This window comes from Phaenicophaeus curvirostris, chromosome 28 (genome assembly GCF_032191515.1).
Source record: "Phaenicophaeus curvirostris isolate KB17595 chromosome 28, BPBGC_Pcur_1.0, whole genome shotgun sequence".
Taxonomy (NCBI): domain Eukaryota; kingdom Metazoa; phylum Chordata; class Aves; order Cuculiformes; family Cuculidae; genus Phaenicophaeus; species Phaenicophaeus curvirostris.
In genome coordinates, this window is record NC_091419.1 from 1,306,513 (window position 1) to 1,320,042 (window position 13,530).

Here is a 13,530-nt window from a genome sequence, read left to right on the forward strand (position 1 = left end):
CCTCGGGGAGTCACGGCGCACCCGGCACGCTCTGCCATGTGCTGCCCGCTGTGCATGTGCCCTTCCGGGCTTGGTGGGGTCGGCCCCCATTCTCCTGTGTGGCTGTATCGTTCTGCCTGCTCTGACCGTGATCTCATTGTGTTTGTCTGCCTCTTTAGTGATGGTCCCATCTGTCGAATCTGTCATGAAGGTGGAAATGGGGAGGGACTGCTTTCCCCGTGTGACTGCACAGGAACACTGGGCACCGTGCACAAGAGCTGCCTGGAAAAATGGTTATCCTCCTCCAACACAAGTTACTGTGAGCTCTGCCACACAGAATTTGTTGTAGAGAGAAGACCGAGACCTTTGACAGAGGTACCGCTTTATTCCTGCTTCACCTTTATTTCCTTACCATTTGACAAAATAATGACCAGTTTACCCTGCTCTCCTTGTGGTTCTTGCTGTCTCCTCCTCGCAGAACCTCATTGCTCACAATGAATGAGGTCAAAGCTGTTGTCAGGCTGAGTGACGTGGTTGCAGAGGACAGGAGCAGCGTTTGGGGCAGCCCTTACTGGTGAAACCCCACCTGCTGCTGCCAATGGAGTCTGTGGGGCTGCAGGGCTATGGACAGCACTGCGCTCATAGACTTACTTTAACGCCTGAGCACTGAAATGCAGAGGTCAGCACATGACCAGCTGAAATATGACGCGCTCAGAAATATGATTCTCTTTTCCTGTTAGTTTTAATCTTATCTCACAGTGTTGCATTAGCCCAGCTCTCTTGCATGTGACTTCCTTTTCATATTCTGCTCTGAAAAGTGAGATGTGGCAATTGCTGATGCTGCTTGTAAAAAACCTGTCTTCTCTTGACTAACATCAATGTGTGCTTCAAGGCCTTTAGGTTTTGCTCGTTCCTGAGCTGTGGTGCCTGGCGTCTGCCCTTTGTTGCCCCCAGTCAAAGGAGAAAGCAGGACACAGCTCAGCCAGTCCTTGTATCTTCGTTGCGTTTACCACAGGGGCACCAGGTTCCTGATGGGTCCAGCAGCCTCCAGAGCTGAGTGGTGCAGTCCAGGTTATGGTCAGTGGGTTGCTTTGGTTCTACCACAAGGGTCTCTTCATTGCTTTGTTCAGGTGCTGTGCTATGCTCACCTTTAGTCTGACTTATTTTACCCCCAAAGTGCATAGCAGCTGCCTGCAATGAACCCTTCTACATGTGGGGATCAAGGACAGCTTGGACCAGGTCATCTTCTGATCTTAAAATTCAAGTGTACCTCCCACAGACGAATAAGTAAATCAGTGAGTTATAGGACAAAAGGCTGTAACAGTTTGTGTTAGGAACAGTTTAATCTGTTTAAATGCATGACTTGTGTTGGCGAGTGGTGTCAGTGTGGTGGCGTTTCTGAGGGTGCCGCAGGGCCACATAGGAAGATTTTGCTGGTCCATCTGAGGTCCAGCCTGGAAGAAGAAAGCTGAGTCCTGTCGCCCCAGCTGCCCACACCCCATTCTGATCCTATTCCCTGCCTGTGCCACCGCAGGCAGGCTCTCCGTGTGTCACCTTGCTGCTAGGCTGGGCTGGGCATTCGTTCCACACAACATGCAGCTGCACAGAGGCATTGAGCTGCAGGGGAGTTTACAGGGAATGATTTCGGGAGCCCTCCAGCCCTGCAGCGATCAGCAGTGAGAGAAGTGGGAAAGCATCATCTCGAGCCGCCACCGCAAATACAGCACTTCCTCGTGTGCACCCTGTTCCCACAGGGTTTCCATCTGCTGCCTCCCTGGCTGTGCTTGGGCACACACATCGCTCTGGGGTTTGTTTCAGAAGTTTGCTTTCCTGTTCATGGTGTTCCAGACCAGTGCAAAGTGGTGCTGCGGCTGCACTGTGGTCTAGAGGCTGCGGAAGGAGGGCTGGGAGCTGGTTCTGAACAACAGCCGCCTGTTGTTCAGAGTGGCTGTGTGGGGAGGGTTAATTATGGTTTGTAATGGTGACTCCTCCCCTTGTTCCATCAATTAGGTTACAACTAAGTCACAGTTACAATTCGAAGTTGCTTTTCCCATCTCTGTTTCCATTCCCATCAATTCTAGAGGTTATTTCCTCTTCCTTCCCACCTCCCTCTGCAAACCACACCTGACCCCTCCTCCTTCCAGCAGTCCCCAGCTCACCTTCCTGCACTCTCGTCTCCTCTGGGTGCCTTGGAGGGGAAAGAGCCCCACAACTGGGGAAGTGTTCCAGCTTCAGTTTTCAAAGCTGATTTCAGTTTTCATGATCGTTTAATTTACAACTGACTATTGTAGACTGGGCAGCTCCGGAGAGCAGACAGCTTTGGACCGCAGTGCTGCACTGAACTGTGCATTTAGCAAGGCAGTTTGTAACAGAGCATTACATCCATGGTTAGTGCTGTCCTGAGTCTCATAGCTTTTCTCCCAGCTGCTAAACACGTAAAATGGCTGTTTGACCAAAATCTCTCAAATAGTTGTTGCTGAGGTTGAAAACCACTGCTTTAAAATATTAGGGAAGGGCTGTACCTTGTCTCTGAGGACACTGCAGGCCAGCACAGTAACAAGGAGTGTACTAGGGCTTCTGGGGGCCAAACGCTTGAGTGCAGGTTCAGATGGTTTAGCTTAAGAGCTTGTAAAGTATTCGTGCCCAGGAACAAACCTGTGGGAGTGTGTTTGGCTGTAGCTCACAGATGCTGTAGCACCTCATAACAACTACAGTGTTAGCAAACTGCACACTTGAATAAAAGCTCAAAGACCAGTGAATGTTGAGGGAGTTTCTCCTCTCACGCTGATGTCTGTGCCTCTAGAAGGCAGGAGGGGCAAGAAAGCCAGGGTCGCATCTGCACGGAGGTGGATGAGTGAGCAGCCAGGGACAATCACATTCTAATTCCTGTGGAAATCAAGAAGTCCCTCTGAACGGGAGCCTGCAGGGTTGTGGCAACCAACAGGCAGTCTGTGAGCATTGAGAGGTGATGGGTGGACAGCATTTGATGATCCTCAACCACAAAAGAAATTTTCAGTGAGGAATAGAGCCCTCAAGCCATCACCGATAGCTGTCAAGGACTTTGAGGTGCGAATTATTTGCTGCTTCTCATGTTCGAGGCCTGTCCGAGCACAGCAAAGGGGTTGATCTGCCCTGCTCTGGTGTCTCCTGTGGCTGCTGGGGGAGCAGCTTGTGTAAAGTGCTGTCAGTGCCTTCTGAGTTTTGGGGCTGTCTGAGCACTTGCTGAAGAGTCGCCAGTTATCTGCTGGGAGAGCCCTGCCGTAGAGTAGTTGAACATGCAGCTCACCACCACCGTACAGCCCTAGCGCAATTCCAGTGCCTGCATTTCTGCAGCAGCAAGGTTTTTCTCTGATTTGAGCAGCAACCGGTAGCCTGGTTTAATAAATCCCGTGATAGCAGCCTGCTCATGCTCCTTCCCAGGGGCCAGCAGTGCTTCCCCACGACACGATGGAGTGCTGTGAGACCAGGAGGAGCTACACTGAGCTGAGACACATGGGTGTGCTGGGTCTCCATCCGACGCAGTTCAGCTGGTTGGCACGGCACACGTGGAGGGTCCTGCTGGAGCGAAATGGCTCACTGGGCTGGAAGTCTGCATCTGTTTGTTGTACTACTTTTACCACACTGTAAAACACTCTGTTCCCTGGCTGGAGTTTGAGTTCAGTTGCTTGTTTTTCTTGGGTGTTAGAATCATAGAATGGTTTGGGGTGGATGGGACCTCAAAGCCCATCCAGTTCCCCTCCCCTGCCGTGGCCTTCACAGAATCACAGAATCACAGAATCACAGAATCACAGAATAACCAGGTTGGAAGAGACCCACCGGATCATCGAGTCCAACCGTTCCCATCAAACACTAAACCATATCCCTCAGCACCTCATCCACCCGTGCCTTAAACACCTCCAGGGAAAGTGACTCAACCACCTCCCTGGGCAGCCTGTTCCAGTGCCCAATGACCCTTTCTGTAAAGAATTTACAGAACCCTGCCTTGAACCCCTCCAGGGATGGGGCAGCCACCACTTCTCTGGACAACCCGGGCCAGGGCCTCCCCACCCTCACAGAAAGACATTTCTTCCTGATATTTCATCTCAGTCTCCCCTCTTGTTGTTAAACCTCTCTGAGCTTCTGCACCACTGTAATCGCTGCTCTTCAGAGGTAACGGCGATGAGTGGGCTCCACCATCTGATGTTTGCTGGGGCATTTGTTTGCTTAGAGGCCGAGTCATAAAACACAACGACTTTCAGAAGCACCTGCTGTTGGGAGCAGCTCTGCCCGTGGCGCAAGAGCCTGTCTGAAAGAGCAGATCACAGCTTTGCCAGCTCACTGGCACTTCCCATTAGTACCCTCGGTCTCCAGCCTGGTGCAATCTCACTCCTGCACCAGATGGGCCAGTGTTCTCCACCAAATACTTTTGGGAAGTGTCATCCCTGAGTTGTTCATCTGTTTCTGAGAAGAGGAACGGGGAAAGAGGCTGCTTAGTCATTTAAAAATGACACGGTTCCTTCAGCCGCCTTATCTGAGAAGTTCTTAGCTCCTGTTACGCTGTGGGGAGGGGTAGGGAGTGTTTTGAGACTTTCGGGGAAGTGATGCTTACGTGTGAGCGTGCTGTGATAAAAATCCACTGTTCAGTAAAACTGGGAGGTCCAGCTAGAAATTAGTGAGCAGAAGAGGATAAACGGGAAGGAAGACAAGGACTGGAAGTGATGCAGGAGAATGCTTTATGGCAGTGGTGGTGATGAATGGTCTGTCCCACGTGTGAACGGCAGCCCAGGCATCTGAGCGCACTCCTGCTGCCGAGGGGCCACCGTGACACCCACAGGAGAACTGGGCGATGCACACTACCTGCTGCTGTTGGTTCTCACAGGGGAAAGCAGTGAGCTCAGGCTGTTTGCATGGCTCTCTCCTACCTTTCCAGCCTTAGGAGACTTAGAGCTGCTCAAGGTGGCTGCAGTCGGTACTGGTTGGCACGGGTGACCTCCATGGCAGTGGGCATCAGCCCTGGGAAAGCAGGCTCAGAGTGAGTGTGCGTGAAGGGCTTCAGGGACAGAGGCCAGGGCTGGCTGCAGGCTGGAGGGAGCGTTCTGGTTAGTACTGTGGGGAAGCTGCATGGTCAGTTGAAATGGTTCTGGGGAAGCTGCAGAAAGTTCTTGGAAGTCAGGAAATGCTGCAGTCAACATGGCCTTAGTTTTTATTTTGGTCTGCCTGTATATCAGCATTCCAGTCTGGTCTTCATGTGGCCACAGACCGTGTTTTACAGGATTGGTGCATGGGTGAAAGTTGCCACTGGCTCCCTGTTTATCATAGAATCGTGGAATTGTTTTGGTTGGAAGGGACCTTAAAGTCCATCCAGCTCCAACTTCCCCTGCCACGAGCATGGAAAAACTTCCACTGTATCAGGTTTCTCGAAGTCCCATCCAGCCTGGCCTTGGTCCTGTTGTTTAACTTACCCTCTTACCCTCTCATTCCCAGCCCAAAGGGAACTGAGACCTAAAAGTGTCCCCTCTCTTCTACCTGAGCATCTTCACATGAGCTTCATAAACCTGCCTGCTTTACCAGCAATGCTGGCCACACATTTAGTTGCAAAGAATTTTAAGCTGGACCAGGCAGGAAGGTATTTCATTAATCATAGAATCATGGAATGGTTTGGGTTGGAAGCGACCTCAAAGACCATCCAGTTCCACCCCTGCTGTGGTCATGGACACCTTCCACTGGATCAGGGGCTCCAAGCCTTGAACACCTCCAGGGGTGGGGCAGCCACCACTGCTCTGGGCAACCTGACCCTCACAGGAAAACATTTCTTCCTAAGATCTCATCTGTCTATAATAGGTAATAGATCTAATATCCATCTGTCCTGCTGTGCTGTGTGCCCGTGTGCTCCTGTAGCCCTGCTTACTTGGCAGAATTATTCTTTTCCCTCGGGCTTCTCTAGGGTCCTCACTGCTGCGATCCCTGAGCTGCACAAACAGGAATTTAAGTTTGCAACCTCTTTCAGGGAGGGAAGGCAGCAGCCTTGTTCAGCAAGGATTAAAGAGAATTTTTTAATAGAGTTGGATTATTTTTTTTTCTTGAAGCAGCCAGTTGTTTATGTTGTGGTCTGGTAAAGTTAAAAATAGTACCAGTGTTTGCTGCCAGCCTGCCTGATCTCTGGAGCGGGGAACTCGTCTGAGCCCAGAGCCAGCTCTGGCAGCCGGGCTGGCCCACGGCTGTGGGGAAATCTCCTGCCGCTCAGCATCCTTCAGTTAATTTTTAACCAAGCAGCTGGTAGAAAGCTGTAGAAACCACAAAAGGCTTTTGTTAATGGTCAAGCTGTGAGGCTGATGGGCTGAGCGGTTTTGGGGAAGCCTGTTTTGAAGTTCTGCAGGTGAAGATGGAGACTTGAGCTGTGGTCCCCGGTGCCTGGGGAGGGTCTGGATGCTGCCATGCGGTGACTGTGCTGGGAAGGGACAGGGCAGCTTCTGCCTCACGCTCTGACACAACCTCCAGCACAAGGGGGTTGTAGAGCAGGGCTCTCAAGTGAGGAGCATGTGATGAATGAGGTCGCCAAGTCTTCAGGAGGGACAGTTTCCTAGTAGTTGACTTCCCTGCATCAATTTTAGCTTAATGTTCATCTGTATGTTGACAGGGAAGTGATTTGAATCGATGAGCCTCTAGCCAGCATGGCTGGCATAGGCATAAGGTGCAAACCATCTTTCTGTGTCCCCTGGAAGGCTTCAACAGTGGATATTTAGACCAGATGTTCAGTGCATACAGCTTTCCTGGAACAGGTAGTTCCTTCTTTGTTCCAATAACTTTAGGCTCAGAAGACGCACAGTTCCTGCCTAGGATTCATCTTCAGGAAGCGTCTGTGTCTTTGCTGTCCGGAGCACTGCAGAACAAGCAGCTCAGGCCTTTGGAAACAAAGCATTGTCAGTCCCTCCCGCATCTTCTTCCAGGCTGCGCGTGATCACACTGTTCTCTGGGCAGGGTTGGGTTTATTTGTCCTGGCTCTTTACACCTTAAATTTGCCTCAGCCAGGCGTGTTCTTTAGAATCCAACACTCTGTGGAGAGAAGAGATGCCTCTTGTGATCCATTCATTCCTGCCTCCTTAGAAATCCAAGTCAGGCTGGGTCAGTGTGTCTGGAGGTGCCTGCCTTTCTGTGGGTCTATGAGAGCCACAGCGAGTGCTGGTACAGGCAGCAAACTGTACAAGTCTGAATATAGTCTTCTTGGAGTTCTCCTTCCACCTAAACTCCTTTCTGGCTCCTGATCAGCAACCAGATCCATCACAAAACTGTTTTCTCTTGCAAAGTGCTCTCCCCACTGAAGACACTTTGTCCTTTAGGATTTCAGGCAGAACTGCATGGATTGAGACTTTTGGGGCTGTATTGGGTGTGCCGTGTGCATCTAGAAAGCGTTTTCAAGGATGATGCTGTGGCTTTGTCTCCACAGCCACAAGCAAGCGCTGCCTCAGCACAGCTCCTGGGCTTCTCCCTGGCTGCAGCCCATGGAGGGGGGTGGGAGCACGAGTCGGTCCATGTTTCATGTCCCTGAGCCCATGCTTGCCCATTTGCCCTCTTTGCAAAAGCATTTCCTTTCTGTGGCTGCCTCGTGTTGTTTGTTTTACTGCAGCACTTACTCTCCTATGTCTTTTTGCAATTCATTAACCGATTGTGAAGGGGTTTAACTTTAACCGATTGTTAATTTTGTCCCCTTTGAGTGTTAGAGAAGCACCACCGCCACCCTCAGAGGCTCCAGTCTCACCCATCAGCTTTGGTTTCCCATCTCCTCTGGCGTGGCACAATCCTAGCATCGGGCGGCCAGCACCGTGGGGCCGTGCTGAGCAGTCGAGGTCTCTGCGCAGAGATGCCCAGGCTGGCAGCTCACTCAAGCATCAGAGCAGCAGCTGCTTAATCCCAACAAAATGTCAGCCCAAGCTGAAGAGGAAGGATGTATTTTTGTCCACACATCGTGTAAATCCCAGGGAGCGGAACCTACGGGTTCCAGGACACAGCCCTGCGAGCGGGCCTGAATTCCTGGTGCTGAGGCCAGGGCTTTGGCTTTGCTAATGTTACCAGGATGTCGAAAGCCAACATATCCTGGTGGTAACCGCTGAAGAGGTTACACATGACTTGTTCATAATACCTCTCTAAGCATTTAATACCTTCGCTAAAGCAAACCTCATTTGAGACAGCTCACTAATTCGAAGAAATATTTCTCTGGTGATTCAGTCACCGCTGGAGTGGTTCAACCACACCCGCTATTCCCGGATTTCTGTCCTTGTAAGCAGCTCTCATGAGAGAGCCGAAGGAAATTCTGTTTCCACGCTTTCAGTGCTGGTGCTTCCCTGCAACGCGTGTGTTAACATCCTTCTAAAAAACAGCAGCTTTAGCAGTGCCTGTGTGTCCCTGTGCCTCTGCAGAACTGCTCCTGCCAAGGCTGTAAGGTCATACGGCAGACTGACAGCTTGTTGCTTCTGCTGGTTTTCTTTCTTATTATGCAGTTTTGATTAAAAGACACTTATTTTTCACTGACTGCAGGCGCATCGGGTTCACTTAAGTTGGGTATTTTATATAGGTCAATGGATTTTTTTCTTTGTCTCGTAAGGAAAGTGCAGGTTCCAAACAAGCTGTCACCTGCAACAGGGCAGGTTTGAAATTCTCTGAGGTGCTTGCTTGGCTCTTTGGGTCATGCTGGAGCATGAGGCACCTCCCATGGTTCTGCTCCATCCCACAAGTCTCCTGTACCTCTGGAGCTGTGGAATATACTGCTGGGATGTCTCCGGCAAGCAAAGTAAGGTTTGCAAGGAGCAATAGTGATGTACTTATTACTCCTGCTTATGTTCTTAACAAAAGACATTTTGCCTCTGGATGCAGTGCCTGGTGCAGCTATCGGCCCCCCCTCCAATTCAGAGAACTGAGATGTGACATAAACTCTCCCCACCCTTCTTCCACCCTTATCTGCCTTGCAGACAGACTTTTTTGTGCTTTCCTTGACGTCTTCTGTTGAACTCAGCACCATGCTCTGTCTCATCCTTGCTCCCTTCCCCCCTTCCCCAGTTGATCTCTCTCTTCTTTCTCAGCGCAAGCCAGTGTTAGACTCCTGCATCCAGTGAAAAACAAAGCACTCCTGGCTTCAGCTGAGTCTCTTTCCTCTCTCATCTTTTCCTTTCTCTCTTTGCTTGCTCTTGCTGTCTGGAGATGCTCTTCTCAGATCCACCCTAGATCCTCTTGGTCTTTCCCTGTGCAGTCCCTGGCGCTGCTCTGCCAACCTAGAGTGGTCTCTTTGGGGACAAAACTGGAAATCCTTCATCTCTGCGCTCTTGGCACTTCCTTACCTGTCCCTCTTCCCTGCTTTGTCCATCCCTGTCTGTGCCCTGAGAGTCTGGAGGACCAGCGGGTTTTCTCTGGGGTGCAGCTGTTGGTGGTGCATGATCTCATATTTATGTACCTCATGGTGTGGTATTTCCTGTGGTGACACCAACCAGAAGCCCTTACTGTAGTGTGGGAAGGTGTCCTGGTGACCTGAGCCCTGCTTCACAGTGTTCTGCAGAGTGATGGCCTGGCCCTGCTCTTGGGGGCAACAAGGTCTTGGGTTGGTTCCTCCACTGTCCACTGTTTCTAGTGCTCCTGCAGCTCTTGCTTTCCCTGAGTCAGCCCAGTGCCCTGTGTTTTCCCATGTCTGGAGCTGGGCTGAGTGCTTCGGGGAGGCTTTCACGCCAGGATGAGGAAACATTGAGCATGTTGAGATTTGTGGAGCATCGATTGCAGGTGGCTGTGCAGTGGGGAAAGGAGGAAAGGAGGAACAACCTTGCTGTGCAGCATTTGACTGCTCTACTTGCAGGGCTTGGGCATTTCTGAGTCTTGGCTTCCTGAGCTCTGGGTACTCCCTCTGCTCTTGTGAGATCCCACCTGGAGTCCTCTGTTCAGTTCTGGTATCCTCAACATAACAAGGATATGGAACTGTTGGAACGGGTCCAGAGGAGGCCATGGAGATGATCTGAGGGCTGAAGCACCTCTGCTATGAGGACAGGTTGACACAGTTAGGGTTGTTCTGCCTGGAGAAGAGAAGGCTCCAGGGAGAACTTAGAGCAGCTTCCAGTACTGAAAGGGGCTCCAGGAAAGCTGGGGAGGGACTTTTTCCAAGGGCATGGAGTGATAGGATGAGGGAGAACGGCTTTGGATTGGGAGGGGGAAGATTTAGGTTAGACGCTAGGAAGAAATTCTTCACAATGAGGGTGGGGAGGCCCTGGCCCAGGTTGCCCAGAGCAGTGGTGGCTGCCTCATCCCTGGAGGTGTCCAAGGCCAGGTTGGATGGGGCTTGGAGCAACTGGATCCAGTGGGAGATGTCCCTGCCCATGGCAGGGAGGTGGAACTGGATGGGCTTTGAGGTCTTTTCCAACCCAAACCATTCCATGATTCTATGATTCTAGTCTGTCAGAAAAGATCTCTTCCCACCTTAGTAAAGGAACCAAGCCCTTATTGGGGCTGCCCACAGAGCTCTGTGCCTGCAGGGGAGTTTTGGTGGATGCCTAGAGGAGGGATGTGGCAGTATCCCTTTTGGAGCTGCTTTTTTGTTTCAGTGTCTTTCTCCTAGCAGGGACAGGGCTAACATGCTGCCTTGAAACAAGGTCATGTTTTTCTTTCTTGCTTACATAACCAGGTACCAGGTCAGCAGTGAGAGGAGAATCAACAGGCACTTGAGCAGCCACAGGCTGACCATTTGGTGGACTGAAGGGAGGCAGAATGTTCTGTAATGCAGCCGGCTTCACACAGCAAACACTCCTGCTGTCGCTGTGGCTTGCGTCATGCTGGCATTGTGGAGCACGTGGGGAGCATTGGCAGGGTCAGTGGATGAGACTGGCAGGGCACGCTGGTCTGGAGCGGGACACACAGAGGTCTGAGAGACCTGAGCATGTGCTGGCCACAGGCTGCAGGCCCCAGTGATGCTGGTGCCACACTGTGCTGGTCTCACTTGGCACGGGACTGCCATCAGCTGGTGCGGGAATGATGTGTTTTGTAAAACAGGGACCATGTGCTTCTTGCAGTGCAAGGTGAGCGAGCTGTAAAAGTCAATGAAAGCTTATTCTAATCCCCCAGAAAGCCTGCGAGGTGCTGAGTGCTGCTGGGACAATCCCTCACCAGTCCATCCCCTGGTCCCAAGTGGCAGAATGCAGCCTAGCTCAGAGGCACGTGGGCCGGCAGGTGCTGGGATAGACTGTTGGGGAGACTGCTCTGTTACACTTTGAGCTCTGTTCTTGGCTTCCAAGAGGAGCCAATGAAGTCCTGATGCCTTTTCCTGCGTGCCCTCAAAGAATCATAGAATGGTTTGAGTTGGAAGGAAACTTAAAGATCATCTAATTCCACCCCCTGTCTTGGGCAGGGACACCTCCCACTGGAGCAGGGTGTTCAAGACTTCATCCAACTTGGCCTTGAACATCTCCAGGGATGGGGCAGCCACAACTTCCCTGGGTAACCTGGGCCAGGGCCTCCCCACCCTCAGTGTGAACAATTTCCTTCTTATGGCTAGTCTAAATCTGCCCCTGTTCAATTTATAGTCATTTCCCAATCCTATATGTCTTTATAAGAAGTCGCTCCTCCTGCCTTCCATCCCCTGGGGCTCACCTTGATCTCATGGGCGCCACAATGCCTGAGGATCAGATACTCATCATCCCACAGCCCTGCCATGGGTCCAAGAAATGAGCTCCCTTCTGCAAACCTGGGAAATCTTAGGATTGTGATGCAGGATGAAGAAATATGCTTGTACTCTGAATAACTTCCAGCAGGGCAGTCTGGGACGCAGCTCACTGCCGAGGTAGGCAGCAAGTAGTTAGCTCTTCCTCTTTCCCTTTAGTCTCACGTGTGACTGCAGCGTGGAAACACTTGGTTTTAGTCTTGGTTTGGAAGAAGACCAAGTTGTGTTTTTGTTGCTTTCCTTTGTTTACTTGATAGTTTTTCCTACAAAAATTGTTTAATCTGACCACTTTTTGGATCATTCACAAGGTTTATTTTAAGCCCTGTATGCACTAATGCGCTGCTGTGCCAGGAACCCTGTGCCCTTAGGGTGGCTTATTGTGTTCTTTTTTTCAGTGTGTCAGTGCTTATTGGCAACATTAATCAACTACTTCAAAAGGCAATAAATTTGATTCCTGCTTTTACATGTTTGGCTCCCATGTGAGGGAGGAAGAAGGCGTTTCAAAGGTCACAAGGAATATAAATAGAATAAGATGCAGAATAGCACAGAATCATAGAATGATTTGAGTGGGAAGGGACCTTAAAGATCATCTAATTCCAACCCCCCTGCCATGGGCAGGGACACCTTCCACTGGATCAGGCTGGACCTGGCCTTGAACACCTCCAGGGATGGGGCAGCCACCACTGCTCTGGGCAACCTGGGCCAGGGCCTCCCCACCCTCATTGTGAAGAATTTCTTCCTGATGTCTAATCTAAACCTTCCCCTCTCCAATTCAAAGCCACTCCCCCTCATCCTATCACTCCATGTCTTTGTTAGAAGATCCTCCCTGGCTTTCTTGTAGCCCTTTCAAGTACTGGAACGTGGCTATAATGTCTCCCTGCAGCCTTCTCTTCTCCAGGCTGAACGACCGCAACTCCCTCAGCCTGTCATAAGTAAAGTAGAATACTTATCTGCCTTCAGTCCCTAATCTCATTCTTAGTGTACAAAGGGCAAAAAGGACCCAAGATATTGGAGGGGGGGGTGCTCTGTGGTGGCTGTGAGAGAGGTGTTGGTCCAGTCAGGATCATTCTACATTCACCGAGTGCTGCGTAGCCTGGGCAGCCTGGTGTGGGTTGGAGCAGGGGACGCAAGGCGTGCAGCTGGTGTTCCAGCAATGGGACTGCTGTGACTGTAGGAACAGCTTTACTGCGTAGATGATTTCTTTCCCCTATCTTTTCCTCTCAGGGTTGCTCAAGACTGCATGTGTGGTCCTTATCTTCCCCACACAGCTCATCACCACTAATCTCCTCTGCAAAGCCACGAGGGGTGAATTGCAGGTCTGCCTCCCTTCTCCCAGCTCCTCACGTCCAGACCACAGTTGTGGCTGCTCTGAAATTTCCTCCTGCTGTCTGGCCATCACATCGTGCTCAAAATGGCTTTAAAAATGCTTCAAACTTGTCCTCAGTTATTGCAGGAGCATTGCCCGGTCCCCACATGTGTCTGTGCTCTTCACTCCCAGCTTGCTCTCTAGCTTCATTTCTTCTTGCTCTGTTTGGGTCTCTCAGATCCTTCAGATCTCTTCTCTAAAGTATCTTGCTTATCAGTCGTCCCAGCTGGAATTCCTGCCCTGGCTCTTATTGTGGCTGCAGCGTCCTCTCCTCTGTCCTTGGCCGGTTTGGTGTCCTGTTGCAGGTGCCTGCAGAGCAGACAGCCACATTCTGACCACCCCAGCCACATTCCTGTTCTCTGCCTGGCTTTACCATCTCCTCCTTCTCTTTTTCCCATTTCAACAAAAGCCATCGGCACTTCCCATCCTGCCCTCACCCTCTGCTGTATCTGCATCCCTCAACTCAGACTCTGCATTCAAATCTGCTCTAACCTGCATGTGCCCTTCTTTTCTCCTCTCT

General features: G+C 51.0%; 1 protein-coding gene across 1 annotated transcript in view; it reads left to right on the forward strand.

Annotated features, from left to right (window-relative positions):
- MARCHF2 (membrane associated ring-CH-type finger 2) overlaps window positions 1-13,530 on the forward strand; it is a 44,358-nt gene that overhangs the window by 19,859 nt on the left and 10,969 nt on the right. The window contains exon 3 of the mRNA XM_069878188.1: window positions 159-354. Within this exon, the coding sequence (XP_069734289.1) occupies window positions 159-354 (196 nt within the window). The remainder of the gene's footprint in view (window positions 1-158; window positions 355-13,530) is intronic.